This window comes from Meriones unguiculatus, chromosome 16 (assembly GCF_030254825.1).
Source record: "Meriones unguiculatus strain TT.TT164.6M chromosome 16, Bangor_MerUng_6.1, whole genome shotgun sequence".
NCBI lineage: Eukaryota > Metazoa > Chordata > Mammalia > Rodentia > Muridae > Meriones > Meriones unguiculatus.
The window spans coordinates 58,307,808-58,322,934 of NC_083363.1; the positions used below are offsets into that span (position 1 = coordinate 58,307,808).

The 15,127-nt window shown below is 53.2% G+C and overlaps 1 protein-coding gene across 1 annotated transcript in view; it reads left to right on the forward strand.

The window, feature by feature from the left end:
- Positions 1 to 15,127, forward strand: part of Fer1l5 (fer-1 like family member 5) — a 47,645-nt gene that overhangs the window by 27,335 nt on the left and 5,183 nt on the right. The window contains exons 22-44 of the mRNA XM_021631611.2: positions 269 to 446; positions 525 to 680; positions 1,722 to 1,850; positions 3,712 to 3,875; positions 4,136 to 4,250; positions 5,307 to 5,409; positions 5,896 to 6,059; positions 6,135 to 6,305; positions 6,482 to 6,608; positions 6,739 to 6,816; positions 8,228 to 8,409; positions 8,607 to 8,768; positions 9,027 to 9,131; positions 10,525 to 10,671; positions 10,748 to 10,910; positions 11,058 to 11,083; positions 12,751 to 12,801; positions 12,908 to 13,009; positions 13,168 to 13,287; positions 13,752 to 13,913; positions 14,051 to 14,142; positions 14,528 to 14,698; positions 14,884 to 15,032. Of these exons, the coding sequence (XP_021487286.1) occupies positions 269 to 446; positions 525 to 680; positions 1,722 to 1,850; positions 3,712 to 3,875; positions 4,136 to 4,250; positions 5,307 to 5,409; positions 5,896 to 6,059; positions 6,135 to 6,305; positions 6,482 to 6,608; positions 6,739 to 6,816; positions 8,228 to 8,409; positions 8,607 to 8,768; positions 9,027 to 9,131; positions 10,525 to 10,671; positions 10,748 to 10,910; positions 11,058 to 11,083; positions 12,751 to 12,801; positions 12,908 to 13,009; positions 13,168 to 13,287; positions 13,752 to 13,913; positions 14,051 to 14,142; positions 14,528 to 14,698; positions 14,884 to 15,032 (3,017 nt within the window). The remainder of the gene's footprint in view (positions 1 to 268; positions 447 to 524; positions 681 to 1,721; positions 1,851 to 3,711; positions 3,876 to 4,135; positions 4,251 to 5,306; positions 5,410 to 5,895; positions 6,060 to 6,134; positions 6,306 to 6,481; positions 6,609 to 6,738; positions 6,817 to 8,227; positions 8,410 to 8,606; positions 8,769 to 9,026; positions 9,132 to 10,524; positions 10,672 to 10,747; positions 10,911 to 11,057; positions 11,084 to 12,750; positions 12,802 to 12,907; positions 13,010 to 13,167; positions 13,288 to 13,751; positions 13,914 to 14,050; positions 14,143 to 14,527; positions 14,699 to 14,883; positions 15,033 to 15,127) is intronic.

The window sequence follows — 15,127 nt, forward strand, 5'->3', positions numbered from 1 at the left end:
GCTAGCCTCTTCCCTGGAAAACATCTACCCACAACAAGTCTTTGGGAACCAACATAGCATACTCCAGGACCTCAAGGCTGGAAGAGGGCTGGGTGGGAGCCCCGGTCAGGCCCACAGTAAGCCAGCTTCCTGAAGAAGAGAGACGAGCACGCCTTCCCAGGTCAGGCCAGCCATGAGTCAGGTAGAGGCCACAGGTTAGAAGGCGAGCGTTGCCCTGCAGTAACGCTGGAAGCAGGCATCCCTCCCTCCTCTCCTGTCCTGGCCACAGGCGACCTCTGCCTTGTATGACTGATCATCCCAAAGCTAATGACTTGGACAAGAACAAATGGCAGCTTCGAAGCCATCTTCTGCAGCAGCTAGCACAAAAGGCCAACGCTGCCACGCCAGAAAACATGGTGGGCACAGTAGAGGACTGGTTGCGCCGTCTCAATGCTGTGATTGCTGAGGTGGGTGCTGGCTTTGCTAGCTGAATGGTGAGGCCTGGAGCTGGCCACACAAGTCCTGACGTGCTCCCGCCTCGGCAGCCCCAGGAGAGCCTTCCAGAAGTGATGATCTGGCTAATGACGAAGCAGCAGCGAGTAGCCTATGCTCGGGTACCCGCCCACACTGTCCTGTTCTCCCCGGCAGGACCCCTGCGCTCTGGCAAGTTTTGTGGGAAGATTCAGAACCTCCTCTTACAGGTGGGGAAGGAGGGGTGTCTTTTGGGGAAGATGGGATTCCCAAATCCCTAGAGAGAACTCCTGGGGTTGCAAGAAAGTCCCGTGGGACCTCCTGAGGACATGGCCCGCGTGTTCTTCCTCGGCCCTGCATTAAGTAGAATGGAGCTCATACAGTCTCCAGAGGAAGGCCTAGGGCTGCACTTCCCAGCATGTGAGCTGCTGCCAAGCCCACAGCCGTGGTAAATGCTCCTCAAATCCCTCACCACCTCCATCACTCCCATGCATACTGCTTGGTCTGATACCTTGTCATCACTCCTGTGAACCCCAACTGGGTGACTTTCAGAATATTCAGTGACTGTAAGATTTGATACTGGCTCCTCCTATCAGAAACAAGCTCTAACGTAAGATGGGCCGAACCCCCAACAATGCCCTTCTGGCTTGGAGAGGAGGAGGGTCCTTATGGGAGGGTCCCACTGCCTCTCAGGGCAAGGCAGCCTGCCTGGCCTGCCCTAGCCACCTGTATCAAACCTGTCAACAGACAGGCCACTAGGTCTACCCAGACCCAAACATGCCTGCTCTTGCCCTTTCTACCTTGGTCCTTTCTTTGTCCAGTGCCTGGCTGAACCCTGAGTGTCTTACTCAGGCCAGTGGGCTTGGTGACCTCACTGGGCTATGGAGGACTGGGGTGCTTAGAAAGCGACGGGGCACAGGGTGAAGGAATAGACAGGAAATGGTAGCCAGCATCAGCAAAGCTGCCATCACCACCTCCCTCCGGCTCCCCAGGCAGTCTCGCCCACCTTCCCCACTCCTCCTTTCTCTTGGCCTGTTGTCTCCATCTGTGAACACCAGGGCAGAACTCGCCTTTCGGCCCAGAGCTTTGTGCTATTGTAGACTCTCTGACTCCAGCACACAATGTGAGGACCCTCCCCGCCCCCCCTTGGTCAAAAGGGGTGGGTGTGGCCCATGCTGCAATGCGTGGCCCTGCCTCAACCTCTCCCTCTCCCACACCCCTGTTCCCTTTGGGGAGTGGTACCCCGTGGGATTGATCTGCCTCTGGCTCAGTACCCAGAAGGGGAAGGACAGAATACACTCCCAGCCCACCTCCGGGTCTGCATGTGGCTTGGCGATGTCACACACAGCAAGGACCTGAAGCTCCTCCAGCAGGGCAACATGGTGGTGTATGCAGAGACGGTAAGTGGACACACATGGCATTGGGAGGGTGGGGTAGAAGGAGCATGACAGGGCCAAGGCAGGGAAGAGGAGGCCAGATAGTGGGACATGCAGTTCAGCAAGGGAAGGTGAAGAGACAATAGCTCAAACTCAAATCTGACAATATGAGAGAGCTCCGAGAGGTGGCAGTGATGAAAGCACTCATGGATCATGCTAGCCTGCTAACACTCACACGTACTAACAAATGGGGTCTGAGTGGCCCTCTGGTGTCTGGCCACACTGTTCCTGGTGGAAGTTTATTGAGAGCTTTCTCAAGGTATGTGAACATATCAGGGCTCCAGATTGTATCAACAGGCAGCTTGGGACCCCTGCAGACCCTTGCCAGACCTTCAGGCCAGACTGGAGGTCATGGGCGGTGGGGAAAAGCCAGGAAATGGAAAAAAAAAAAAAAAAACAAACAAACTAGAGTGGAGGCTTCTGCCCACAGAACATCAGGATTCAGGGGAACAGCTGGGCAGATGGCTCTGCAGAGGGGAAGGGGTGCCCTTTGCACTTTGGAGGAGGGCTGGCCCAGGAAAATAGCTCTGCCAGCAGCAGGGAAGAAAGGTTTGAGTGTCAGGCTCTTAGTGACCTTTTCTGGGGAGATGTGAACAAATGTGTCCCCGCTCACATATGCTAACCTCAGATGTGCTCACATGGACTACAGACCTCAGATAGGTGACCGATGACAGAGCAGGGAAACAGTTCCGTCTAGGTCCAGCTTGGTGAGCCAACAGGTTTAACTAGGGTTACTTCCAGAAGCACAATCAATGTAGGGGCAGCTACAGTGCTGAAGAAGCTTCCTCCCAGCAAGCGTTAACTGCTGATACACAGCGGGGAGTAGAGGAGCCCATGAGCCTCGTAAGCCTCTCATGTAGGCCAAACAGGAGCGGGTGGAACCATCTTCCTTAGTCTCCTATGAATAGTCATAGCTGATCTGATGTTAGGACAACAGCAGCTGTGTCTTGTCTGGAAGACAGAATTCCACAGCACAGGCCTTTTAAGTTATGGAATTATAATGTTTGTGGAGTTGATTGGCATGTGCATGGAATCTCAGCACTTGGGAGGCTTAAGCAGGAGAATTGCTGAGAGTTCTAAACTGGCCTGGGCGTTAAAACAGTGTTATGTTTTTAGGGTGCACATGCGGCTACTATAACACAGTAGGTCCCCCTTGTCAACAGTGTCTACAGTCATGTGCAGAACCAGCTGTGTCTTGAAAATGCAGTTAAGTCCGTGACGGCTGCATCTATACCAAACATGTGCACACCTGGTGTCACTGTGACCTTACCAATCCTCTAGAACAACTGCTGACACAGCACTGCCATTGGATTGGGCCTTACGCCACGTATAGATGAGTTAAGGTATACGTTACACACAGGTGCTAGGCCATTTTGAAGTGTGAGGGACTAGAGCATGGATCGTGGTACTCAGGGACATTCTGGAACCATCCCCCTGGGGTTGTCAAGGGACAGCTGGGCCTAGCCAGCTCTGCATAAGGCAGAGGTAGAGATGGAGGGGGTGTTGTAGCAGAAAAGACCCAGGGGTAGCACGAAAGGGTAATTGTGCCCCAGGACCGGATTTCTCAGGTCTGCGGTGACCCAGGAGTAGGCAGGCCACACTGGAGATTCAGGCTTTAGCCGGGCCTCACCCCACCCCTCTTCTGGCTAGGCAACGCCAGGTAGTGTTGGCTGCTGAGCTTCACTCTGATAGGTACATAGAGAGATGGCCCTGCCTTGCCTGGCTACCGCATCTGTAGAAGCTGGGGAACAGGGGTCTGAACATCACCAGGACCAGGTGGTGGGTGAAGGAGGTGCAGGCACTGACTGCGACTCCCCTCCCCCAGTATGAGAATCAGGCCAAGTACAAAAACCAGTGGGGACAGCAGGGACTGTACCACTGCCCCAACTTCTCAGATGTCATGGGACACAAGGCTGTCCCCAAGACAGATTTCAAGGCTCCCCGGGGATGGCATTGGCAGGGCGACTGGATGGTGGAGCCTCAGAGGAGGTAAGGATGGTGCAAACCCTGACCTGGCTCCTGGCATGTCCTACTCTGTGACTCCCTCTCCCCTGGAAGGGAACTTAAAGAGGTGGCCCCAAAGCCACTGAGCTAGTCCCTGTGAGTGGGAATACACAAGACCAGCGGCCCAATACCCTGTCTGCATGCCAGGCTCTGCCTTGCTCAAGGGAGGTGGGGTGTTTAGCCAGCAGAGGGTGGCTCCTGGAGTTCAGACGGCTCTGGGAACTTGGGGTATCACTGCTGCCTAGACTCCTCCTGGACATAGACATCAACAAGAGTCAGGTGCTGGAAGAGGTGTATGAGAACCAGAGCCGCAGCGCCTTGGGGTCCTGGGAGCCTGCAGTTATCCCCAACACAGACGTGGTAAGCATCCTGCCATGGTCTGGGAGGCGGGCAGGGAGAGGCAAGGACAGAGGGGGAGAATCAGAAGCTGGGGTGGCCAGGTAGTATGAGCTATGTCTGAGCTCTGTTCCATTCAAGCTGTGGGACCCCCAGATAAGCATTTCAGCCCTGTGGTGCCCTCTTTTAGCACTGATGAAGGGGTTGTCCTCAAGGGTAGCAAGCTGTAGATACCTTAAATAGGATGTCAGAAAGACCTGGACACTGCGGTGCCTGCCTGTAGGCCAGCTGCCTTGGGCGAAGGAGCAGAAGGGTCACTTGAACCCAGGGCTTGGAGTTTGAACCTGAGTTCTATCCCCATTACCCACATAAAAAGTCAGGTGTGGTGGTATGTACTTACCATCCCAGCAGCAGAAAGGCAAAGGAGGTGGTCCCCTAGTGCTTGCTGGACAGATAGCCTAGCTTAACAGGCCAGCACCCAGATCCCAGTAAGATATACCATCTTGTGTGGTGTGGTGTCACATGCCTGTAATCAATCCCAGCACCTAGGGAGGCAGAGGCAGGTGGATCTCTGTGAGTTCGAGGCCAGCCTGGTCCAGGACAGCCAAGGCTACACAGAGAAACCTATCTCAAAACACAAAACAAACAAACAAAAGATATTGTCTCAAAAAAAAAAAAAAAGATGGATGGGTTCCTGAGTGAGGAGATAACCAGCATGAGCATGTGTATGCAACACACACACACACACACACATACACACACTTTATCATGACATAAATAGTCTTTCTTCCCTATCACTGTTGAGCCTAGAAAGTATGGTACTGTGATAGTCTTTGAATTTTGTTTCATTTAATGGAGTAAATTAAGTGAGTAGAATCATACAAGTCTAGCCTGTCCAGTGCCACAAGGAGCAGGCTGTTCACCTCTAAAGAAAAGAGCTGTGGTGGCAGCAGAAGGAGCAATATTTTCTAGCTGAGGGGGTGGCTGGAGGGTCAAAGATTGGGGGGTGTGTGAAAAAGGAGCAAAGACAAGTTTTCATTTCCCTCCCATGGCCTTCCCGCCCCCTCCCCATCCCTACAGAACGGACAGCCTGTAGAAGCCCTGGAGGATGTGAAGTGTCCCCAAGGCTGGCACTTTAAGAAGAGCTGGATAGTAGAGCTTAACCACGCAGTGGACAGCGAGGGTCAGTCTTTGGTCCATCAGGCATGAAGTCAAGTCTGGTTCTTCTGGGAGCCTCCGAGCAGCCAAGCTCTCAGGCCAGATGGCTCTGAAATACTGGAGTTCCCAGCTTCCAGGGAGTAGGGCCTCTACTCCCTAGAGTTGAGATGCAGCGGGCACCTCCCCAGGCCTGACCCAGCACAGACCTGGTGGAGGGATGTCAGTGAACATGGATTTGGTTGTAGAGCCTCAGTTTACCCTCGGTTTACCTCAGTTTACTCCAGGGAAGGAGCAGTGGGTTAGAAGTCTTGAAGCCTGGGCTATAGAAACAAGCAGTTGCTGCAGTTGGTTCCTAGTAGTCCAAATTACACCATTTGTGAGTGTCTTCCTGGACATGAGGCTCCCTCTATCCCCAGAACCTGTCTCTCTAGGGCCCTCTTCTCAGGCATGTCAAAGCCCCCCAAGCATGCAGGTTCAAGTGGACCCAGAGGTCACGGTGCTGCCCCTGCAGGCTGGGAGTATGGAGTGGGGATCCCACCCTCCGGCATGCCCCAGATCTGGAACTCGGTGGAAAAGACCTACCACTCCTGCCGCCGGCGACGCTGGGTGCGTGTGCGCTTCCGGAATCACCAGAAGCTGAGCCAGGAGCTGGAGGCCATCTCCTTTCTGCAGACGGTGAGGAGGAGGAAGGGACCCGACTGGGACACGGGACAGGAACACGACTCTGAGTCCCTGCATTCCTCCCTGCAGCAAGACCTCTCTGAGGAGCGAAAGGAGGGCTGGGAGTACGGCACCTTTGACTCCAAGTTCCATCTGGACCCTCAGCCCACAAGCCGGTTCCGTCGCCGCTGCTGGCACCGGCGGCTGGCACCCAACAAGGTCAAGGGTGTGGCTCCCATATTCCTCCTGGAGGGATCCTTGGTAAGGCCTCTGTGGGTTGGGTGACACTTGCTCCACCTACCACAGGATGGGGAACACACATCCCTGACTCCTGCTGGCTGGCCCCAAATCCTCAAGTTTGGCAGAGGGGTAGAGGGTGGCTGGGCCCCCGGAGGGAGGAGTCGGGGAGGACCTTAAGAGGGCCTTTCCGGGCACAGGCAGTGGAGCTAGAAAACCAACCTGTGAGGGAATTGGAGAGGACGTTGTCATGGAAGACCTTCTGGAGGCACACCCCCGAGGACCCCCGGATTCCCACCATGCCTTTCATCTACTGCGTCTTCAACAGTGAGTGAGCCAGGCCTGGGAGTCTACTGAGGGGCCCCAGAGGCTGGCGCCTGAGGTGGGGGTGGCGGAGCAGGGAGGAGCCTGTGAGGGCCTTGGGGACCGGTGCTGAATGAGGCTTCTCTTTACCCAGAGCCTCGCTACTACCAGCTCTTCTGCTATATCTACCAGGCCCGGAATCTGCTGTACAACCAGATCCTGACCTTTCAGGGTAGGCGTGTTCCTTGTTGTTCAGCAGGGTCTCCTGTCCCCCAAGGCTCAGCACATAAGTCCACGATGAATATGTAACAAAGATGCAAATCCCAAGAAGCTTGTTGCTATGGCTGTGGTGAAATGCCATGACCAAAAGCAACTTGGAAAGCAAAGGGTTTATTTCTCTCACACTTTCCTATAAGAGTTCATCATCTAAAGTAGTGAAGGCAGGACCAGAGGCCATGGAGGGGTGCTGCTAACTGGCTTCCTCCTCACGACTTGCTTGGCCGCTTTCTTATAGAAATCAGGACCACCAACCCAGCCACACCAACCACAATGGACTGGGCCCTCCCACATCGATTGATAATTAAGAAAATGCCCTACATGCTTGCTTGCCTCCACCTGGATCTTATAGAGATGTTTTCTAACTCTCCTCTCCATTGATTCCAGCTTGTATCAAGTTGACGTAAAACTAGTCAGCACAAAGTTTATGGCTGCAATGGGCAGTATGTGTGTGTGTGGGGGGGTACTCCTCAAAGTCTCCAAATCCAGGGTGCTCTTGAGACATGACCCTAATGCTGTGAAATTTGGAGGGGATGCTGAGGAACTCAGTCACTTAGCTGGGATCACACTAAAGGTCTAGAAGAGAGAGAAGCTTGCAAAACAGAGGACTGGAAGAGAGGGTGAGACTTGAAAGAGTGACAGACTGGGCTGAAGAGGTAGTTCAGTGGTTAAGAACGCTGGCTGTTCTTCCTAGAGGACCTGGGTTCAATTCCCGGCACTGACTTGGCAGCTCACAACTGTCTGTAAATCCAGTTCTGGGGGATCCAACACCTTCGCACAGACATATATGCAGGCAAAACACAAGTGCACACAAAATAAAAAATTTAAGAAGAGAGTGCTGTGACATGCTGGGGAACCACACCACTTGAGTCTTTGTAGACAGGAAAGAGGCCCCTTGTGAGGAAGAGCCATAGAACCATTCAGGAGATGAGCTGAGTATTCCCACCCTGTCCTGTTAATGGCACTGTTTGTAGAAGACAAATAATGGGTGGCAGAAAACTGGGATGCTTTCTGAGATGTGTCCCTTGAGCATCACCAGCCATATTAAAGGACACGCGCTGATTCTGTGCACAGTCAGTAAAAGGAAACCTTATCCCCAGCACCCTTCCATCCCTGTGAAAGCCAAGGTGTAACCACAGTGGGCGTGGCATTCACAGTGAGTGTGGCATCTACGTGGATGGAAGGGAAGGTTCCCGTGGCCTTGTGGTGTATGCACAGTTGATCTGCAGCTCCTGCAGAAGGGTTAGCAGCCACAGTGGCTGTCTGTCCTGAGTCTCCTCAGGTCTACTGGTTGTCACTTCAGAGGGGAGGGGAACCTCCCTTGGCAGTTTGGAGCTGTGACGCCCTGCCCTCACTTCTTGCTCTAGAGCCTTTTATCCGAGTGGTATTCCTGAACCACAGCCTGTGCACCCAGACCCTGCGAAGCTCCGCAGCTCCGACGTGGGCCCAGACGCTCATCTTCCAGCACCTTCTGCTCTTTGAGAACCCCAAGGATACCAAAAAGAACCCTCCACTTGTGGTGCTGGAACTGTGGCAGCATGACTCAAGGGTAGGGCAGGCTGTGTCTGAGGGGGGAAGTTCTACCTCACAGTTTTGCTTCAAGATAGAAGTGTATTTTAGAACAAGGTGTTAAAGTATTCAGTGAGGCCGTTGTTCAGAGGCTATGTAAATGTGCTAACTGCAGCCCACCCCCATGCTGGAAGCCTGGTTGGGCCTGCACGGTCTATGAACTCCCTTCTCCTCTAGGGAAAGGAGATCTTGTGGGGGCGGAGCATGTGGCCTCCAGTGGTCTGGCTGAACCTCCGAGGCTGGGCCTTGGCCCCTCTGAGGTGGCACCCCCTTGTCAAAGAGTTGGGAGAGGAAGAGGGCGAGGTCTTGGCGTCCTGTGAGCTGATCCTAGAGACACAGGTACAGATGGGAAGAACTAAGCTCTCATGCCCTCGGCCCTGCCTCCACCTCCAGGTTTCCACAAACACCAGGACCCACCCTCCCCTCTGGAAAGGTCTGAGCCTCAGGACGGATTCAGTGCTGTCAGCCTGGCCAACCTCCCTCTTAAGTCCCCTCCAACTCCAACCTGTAGGCCTGGGGCTTCTTTAGCAGAGCCCACTAAGGGGTGTGTTGCTACTACAGCCTCATGCTCCTCGATTTTCCTCCTCTGCCCTCCAGAAGCTGAAAGACCACCACCTGCCAATCCTAAGTGTTCCCTGTAGGAATGGGGTTTACATGCTTCCCAAGAACATCAGGCCTATCGTGAAAATGATGGCCATTGAGGTGTGTGCAGATGGGGAGGTAGGCAGGGACACGTGAAATGATACGTTATCATTTGGGGGCCCTTTTCTAGTCACCCACTCTAGCTCTCAAATAAATGACATGGAAACTCATTAGAATTATTAATAAGCTTTAGGTTCAATAACTGGGCAGGTAGGATCTCGTCTAATCCTCTAAGCTAGTCCGGCTACTTTGCAGCCATACAAGTTACTTGCCACATTGGTCCTGCCTGTGCTGTCTCTGCTCCATCAGGCCAATCCCTTTCTCTACATCTTCTCTCTTCTCCTCTTCCTTTTCCCCTCGTGGTCCCTACCTGAGACCTCAAGGCCTGTCTATTGCCTCTGGCTAGTAACTGGTTGTCAGCTTCTTTACTAACCAATCAGAAATAATTGGGCAGCAAAGTTTACAGGTGACAATGTCCATGTCCAGACTGCAACTAGATCTCAGGGCCCAGAACTCAGTACACAGAGCACTAGACCAACCCCCAACAGATAAGCCTTCCCCAGAGCAGCCTTGGGCACCCTGGAGCTCTTGGTGAGACTTTTCTGACCACCTGGTACAAAGCCTGAATCCTAAGAATATATTCTCAGAAGAAAAATGAGAGCAGAGGCTTAGGCAATACAGCCAGTCAGGCAGGGGGGCAGCAGACCTGAACTATCTTGTGCTGCTGATGCCTGTACATAGGGTACTGACTTCCTGAGGAAGAAATCGAGGCTCAGGGACAACCTACTGTAGCCACCCTGGCTGGAGCCTGAGGACAGAAGCATGATTTAAGCCCATCCCTGCTTTGAGGCCAAATGGAGGCCTGCACAGTGGCTATTCAGGATTTGGCAGATAATAATCAAGTTGTCCAGGAACTAGTGACTCCTTAAGACTCCAATGTCATTGGTCCCCACTCAGCTGCCAAGGAGGGTCTCATGAAGGGTATGGACATTGCTTTGTCAGTTTAGAGAGAAATTACAGGGTACCAGGTCACTGGTTGGTCATGGAGCTGTCTGAGACACAAGTCAGCAATAAGCTAGATGTTATAGGGACTCTGAAGAATCTGGGCACTGCCTGTTTCTGGGGGCTCTAGAGGCAGCCAGCCTCAGGAACTTACTGAGGACCATCTGGAGACAGTAAGCCAACAGTGAGCAGGTGTGCCACTTAAGGAGGTCAGTGGGGGGCGAGTGACAGACTCAGCTGCTGGTCAGAGGCCACCTTCTTCATGGAGAGAGCAGCCGGCCCCATCACAGGGCAGGAGACCTGGAGGAGCCTCAGACGCTGGCTCCGGCACTGCCTCGTTCCTAACCCTGCCATGCTTCTTCCTGCACATCACTTCCTGGCCACTTTGTCCCCGCCCTGACTAAGCGGTGCTCTCCGCCCCTTGCCCTGCTTTCCCTCCCGGTTCTGACAGATTATGGCCTGGGGCCTTCGCAACATGAAGAAGGTGCGTTATCCCCAGCTCCTGGTGGAATGTGGGGAAGAGTCCCTGAAGACAGAACCCATCAGCAACTTCCAGGAGAACCCCAACTTCCCTTCGTCCACCTTCTTCCTCACAGTGGTAAGAGGCTGTGGGATGGGGCTGGACAGTCTTCTCTCCTGAGGGGCCTCACGGTCCCCTCTCTTTGGGCTTGTAGTTCATGCCTATGGAGGAGACCCATGCACAGCCCCTGGTGGTAAAAGTGGTGGACAACCAGGTCTTTGGCCAGCAGGTCGTGGTCGGTCAGGCCAACATTGACTTCCTCCAGCCCTACTTCTGTGACCCCTGGGCTCTGGACTACATACCCGTGAGGCTGCCAAGTATGACTCTCTCCCCCTGGCCTTGTCTCTTGCTCTCTCCACAACACCCTCATTAGGAGTAGGGTGGGACCTTGGCTTTTTTGTGGGGTTGGCACCCCTTTCTTGGCTTCTCTCTTCCTGAGGCTTGTAACTGTGTTCTCTCCACAGCTCTGTCTGTGAAGAAGCTGAATACTGTGAGTAAGGGCCACAGGCTACCTTCTCCCATACCATTCACATGTAGAGGGGTGTCTATAAAGCCAGGCCTGTGAGGAGGCTTAACCATACAGGAGAAGGCTATAGGCTTGGTCCTCAGGCAATTCTGCATGTGAGAACCACCTGAGGTTTCCTGTTTTGGACCTAAGGCCCAGTTCTGAGACAGTCTCATGTATCTACGATTGGTATTGAACTTGCTATGTAGTTGAGGACAACTTCGACCTCCCTATGCCCTGGCCTCTTCTTCCTCCCAGGTGCTGGGATTACAGGCATTCACCCAGATCACCTTAGCTTTTACTTATTAGTTTATTCATTTCTGTGTGGGGAAAATGTCAGGGGATGTGTGCATACATCAGTGGAGGCCAGACATAACTCCACCTTGCTTTCTGAGTTCGGGTCTCCCACTGGCCTAGAAATTGCTAACTAGGTTAGGCTAGACAGCCTACCAGGACTGCAAACATATACTGTCATGCTGGGTATTTTTTACATTGGTTCTAGAACTTCAGATGATCATGCTTGCAAAACTGTGATGGTTAACCCTGAATGTCACCTTGACAAGATCTTAAAATCACCCAGGAGACAAGCCAGGTGTCTATGAGGGATGGTCTAGATGAGAATAACTGAGGTGGGAGGACCCCTCTGAATTCGAGCTGCACCATCTCGTGGTTGGGTTACTATACAAAACAGCAGAGAGCTAGCCTAACACTGGCATTCATCACTGTTTCCCAAATCCGTGTGCAACGTGACCAGATGTCTCCGACACCTGCCCACATCTCTTCCTCACCGTGATGTCCTGAATTGGGAGCCAGTAAGCAACTTCTTCCCATAAGTTGCTTCTTGTCAGGTGTCTAATCACAGCAACAAGAAAACTGACCCAAAGCAAGCACCGTGTGGACTGAGACCTCTTTACTGAGACCCTGGCCCCCGAAGGATCCCACTAGAGCTGCCAGTCATTAAGATTTTATCCCAAGTCCCTTTACCCCTAATGCACCATGAATACAGCTCTAGGGCAACAGCACCAATTTTAAGGCATAGCAGCTCCTAAATGCCTTCATCAAAAGCAGGTGCTGCCAGACAGAGTGGTACATGCCTGTAATCCCAGCACTCAGAAAGATGCAACAGGAAGTTCTTGGGTCTGAGATGGCCTGAGCTATGTAAGCAAGATACTGTCTCAAAAAAAAAAAAAAAAAAAAAAACACAAACAAACAAACAAAAAACAACCAAGGGCTAGGGATGTACCTTGAGTAACAGATTGTTTGCCTAGCACGCACAGACTGGGAGTTCCAAACCTAGCACAAGATATGGAGGGAAGGTTGACTTTGCTGGGGCATAGTGGTTAGGCCTGTAGTCCCAGCACTGAAGAAGCTGAGGCAGGAGGATCACAATTAGGTACATTGTGAGACTCGTAAAACCCCAAAAGATTCTGCCTCCAGAGGTTCAGATGGAGTGTAGAGTTCTGCATCTCTGAGCACGTTTGAGTCCTGTCTATGTAGATGGGCAAGAAACACCAGAAAGCATGGTTCCTCTCCTTCACCCTCTCCTATGCTGTAAGGCCTGTGTAAAGTACAAGGGGACAGGAGAGCGAGGCTGGGCTCCCACCTCAGCCTGCCTTTTCCATTCCCCTCCTCTAACCTTCCTCACTTTTCAGTTCCTGGACTCACTCTACAAGAAGTTCTGGTACAGTCCCAGCAAAGACGAGGTAAAGCAGATGCAGACCAGGGAACAAGGGACAACCCCAGTCAGCTCAGGGAGGGAGGTGGGCTGGAGTCCTGCCAGAGCACCAGCAAGGGCCTCTTCTCTGTCAGGATGACTATGACCACGATGTGGACTGGTGGAGCAAGCTATTGTGGGCCACGAACGAGGACAACTCCCCGAAGTACAAGTACCAAAGCCACCACACCCTACAGGTTTGGAGGGTTCTTTGGCAGGGTACCAAGAACCCCTCTACCAGCTGCTTTAGCTGAAGCAGACAGTGGGGCCAACACTTAGAGCAAGGCTTGGGGGCTCGCGGTCCCTTCATATCTTGATTCCCCAAACAGTCCCTTACCAGCCCACACCCCTGCAGGTGTATGACTGTGAGCTGGAGGCAGTTCCAGCCTTCCAGGGCCTGCAGGACTTCTGCCAGACTTTCAAACTTTACCAGGAGAAGCCCAAAGTGGACAGTCCTGTGGTAGGGGAATTCAAGGTGTGTCTATGACAGCTTGGCTACCCGTCTCTCTGTAGCCCATCTGTCCCCATAGTCTCTAATAAAAGCCCTGGCCCTGCACATCCCTCAGGAAGGTGAGCAAGGACCGGAGAAACAGCTCCACAAGTAGAGTGACACAGATTGGTCCATGCAGCCAGGGACTTTGGGAGGCAAGACTTTCAGACTCCCAGCTCTGGCTCACGCTGGTCTCCCAAAGACACAAGCCTCCGACACGATCAGACCTGAGGGGATAGCTGTGCATAGTCTGGGGACATCAAATAGCTTCAAGTGCCTTTGTCCAAGGCTCCTTTAAACTCAGTGGTCCCTGCCTGAAGACTCCTGCTGCTCACCCTCAGCCCCCACCCCACCCAACACTGTACTCAGGTGGTGACGGGGGTGGGGGACACCTCACAAAGTTAGGCTAGCACAGCTGGATTGGGCTACAAATGCTGTCTTGCTCTTAGGGCCTCTTCCGAATCTACCCCTTTCCTGAGAACCCAGAGGCCCCTAAACCCCCACGACAGTTCTCATGTTGGCCCGAGACTGAGGATTTCCCTCAGACTTGCATGGTACGGGTGTACCTGATCCGAGCCATCAACCTGCAGTCACAGGACTACAATGGCCTGGTAAGAATGTAATCCCGTGTGTCACCAGTGGCCCCACCCCAAACCCAAGTCACCTCCGGCTGTTTACACCCACACAACCACCCCTACAGGCACACCCTCCCTAACTTTGACCAACTCCCCTCTTCCTTTCTACCCAGTGTGACCCTTACGTGATCCTGAAACTGGGGCAGACGAAACTTGGCAGCCGGGACTTGTACTATCCCAATACTCTGGATCCCATCTTTGGCACGTGAGCTGTCCCCCGTCACCCACCGTCACTTTTCTAGTCCTCCACGCTATGCTGGAAGGCAGTTCCATTCAGCAGATGCATTCCTTTAGAGCCTCCAAGGCCCCCAAGGGGTGCCTCGCTGGTTCTTAGGAGCTTAACAGGTGGAACAGAAGTGGATAACCCACAACTTTGTCACACACCCCACCCTCCCTCAAAGAAAGGCACTCCGGCCTCTGCTCAGGCCATCTACGTTACTTTCAGCCACACTCAGGGGCTATGCCATGCTCGGCTGCCCACCTTCGCTGGGAAGGAAGGAAGAGGTGGGGCGGGGACTCTTAGGCCGAGATGTTGGCCAGTGAGGCAGAGTGTACAAGTCCACAACCAACTTCTAACGCGTTGCCTCTAGGGTGTATGAACTCATTTGTAACATCCCATTGGAAAAGGACCTAGAGATCCAGCTATATGACTTTGACCTAGTTACTTCTGATGATGAGATTGGAACTACTGTCATTGATCTTGAGAATCGACTTCTGTCTAGCTTTGGAGCCCGTTGTGGGCTCTCGAAGTCCTACTGCATGTGAGTGTGGATCCTTTCAGCAAGCAAGCTGGGGTGAAGCAGTGAGCCCACAGCTTCCTGGGAAGCTGGGAACCTGGCTGGACCCGTGCCTCTGCCTGCATTTCTAGTACCCTCACCTGCAGCTCAAAGCAGTGTGTCTCCAGGACGTGCTCCTCCCTATCTGCAGCTCCTGTATCCTCCCACAGGTCAGGGCCCTTTAGGTGGCGGGATCAGATGTCCCCGAGCTCCCTTCTGGAACGCTACGCCAAACAGAAAGGGCTGCCTCCACCTGTATTTAACCTGGAGGATGACTCTGTTTTCTACAATGGGAAAAAGCTCCAGCTGGAGAGCTTTGGTGAGCCCAGCAGACTTCCACACGGTGCAGGTGACCTCAGGGAACCAGTGAGAACACAGGCAGAGAGAGGAGGGCAAGATGAGGAGTTGCCCCTG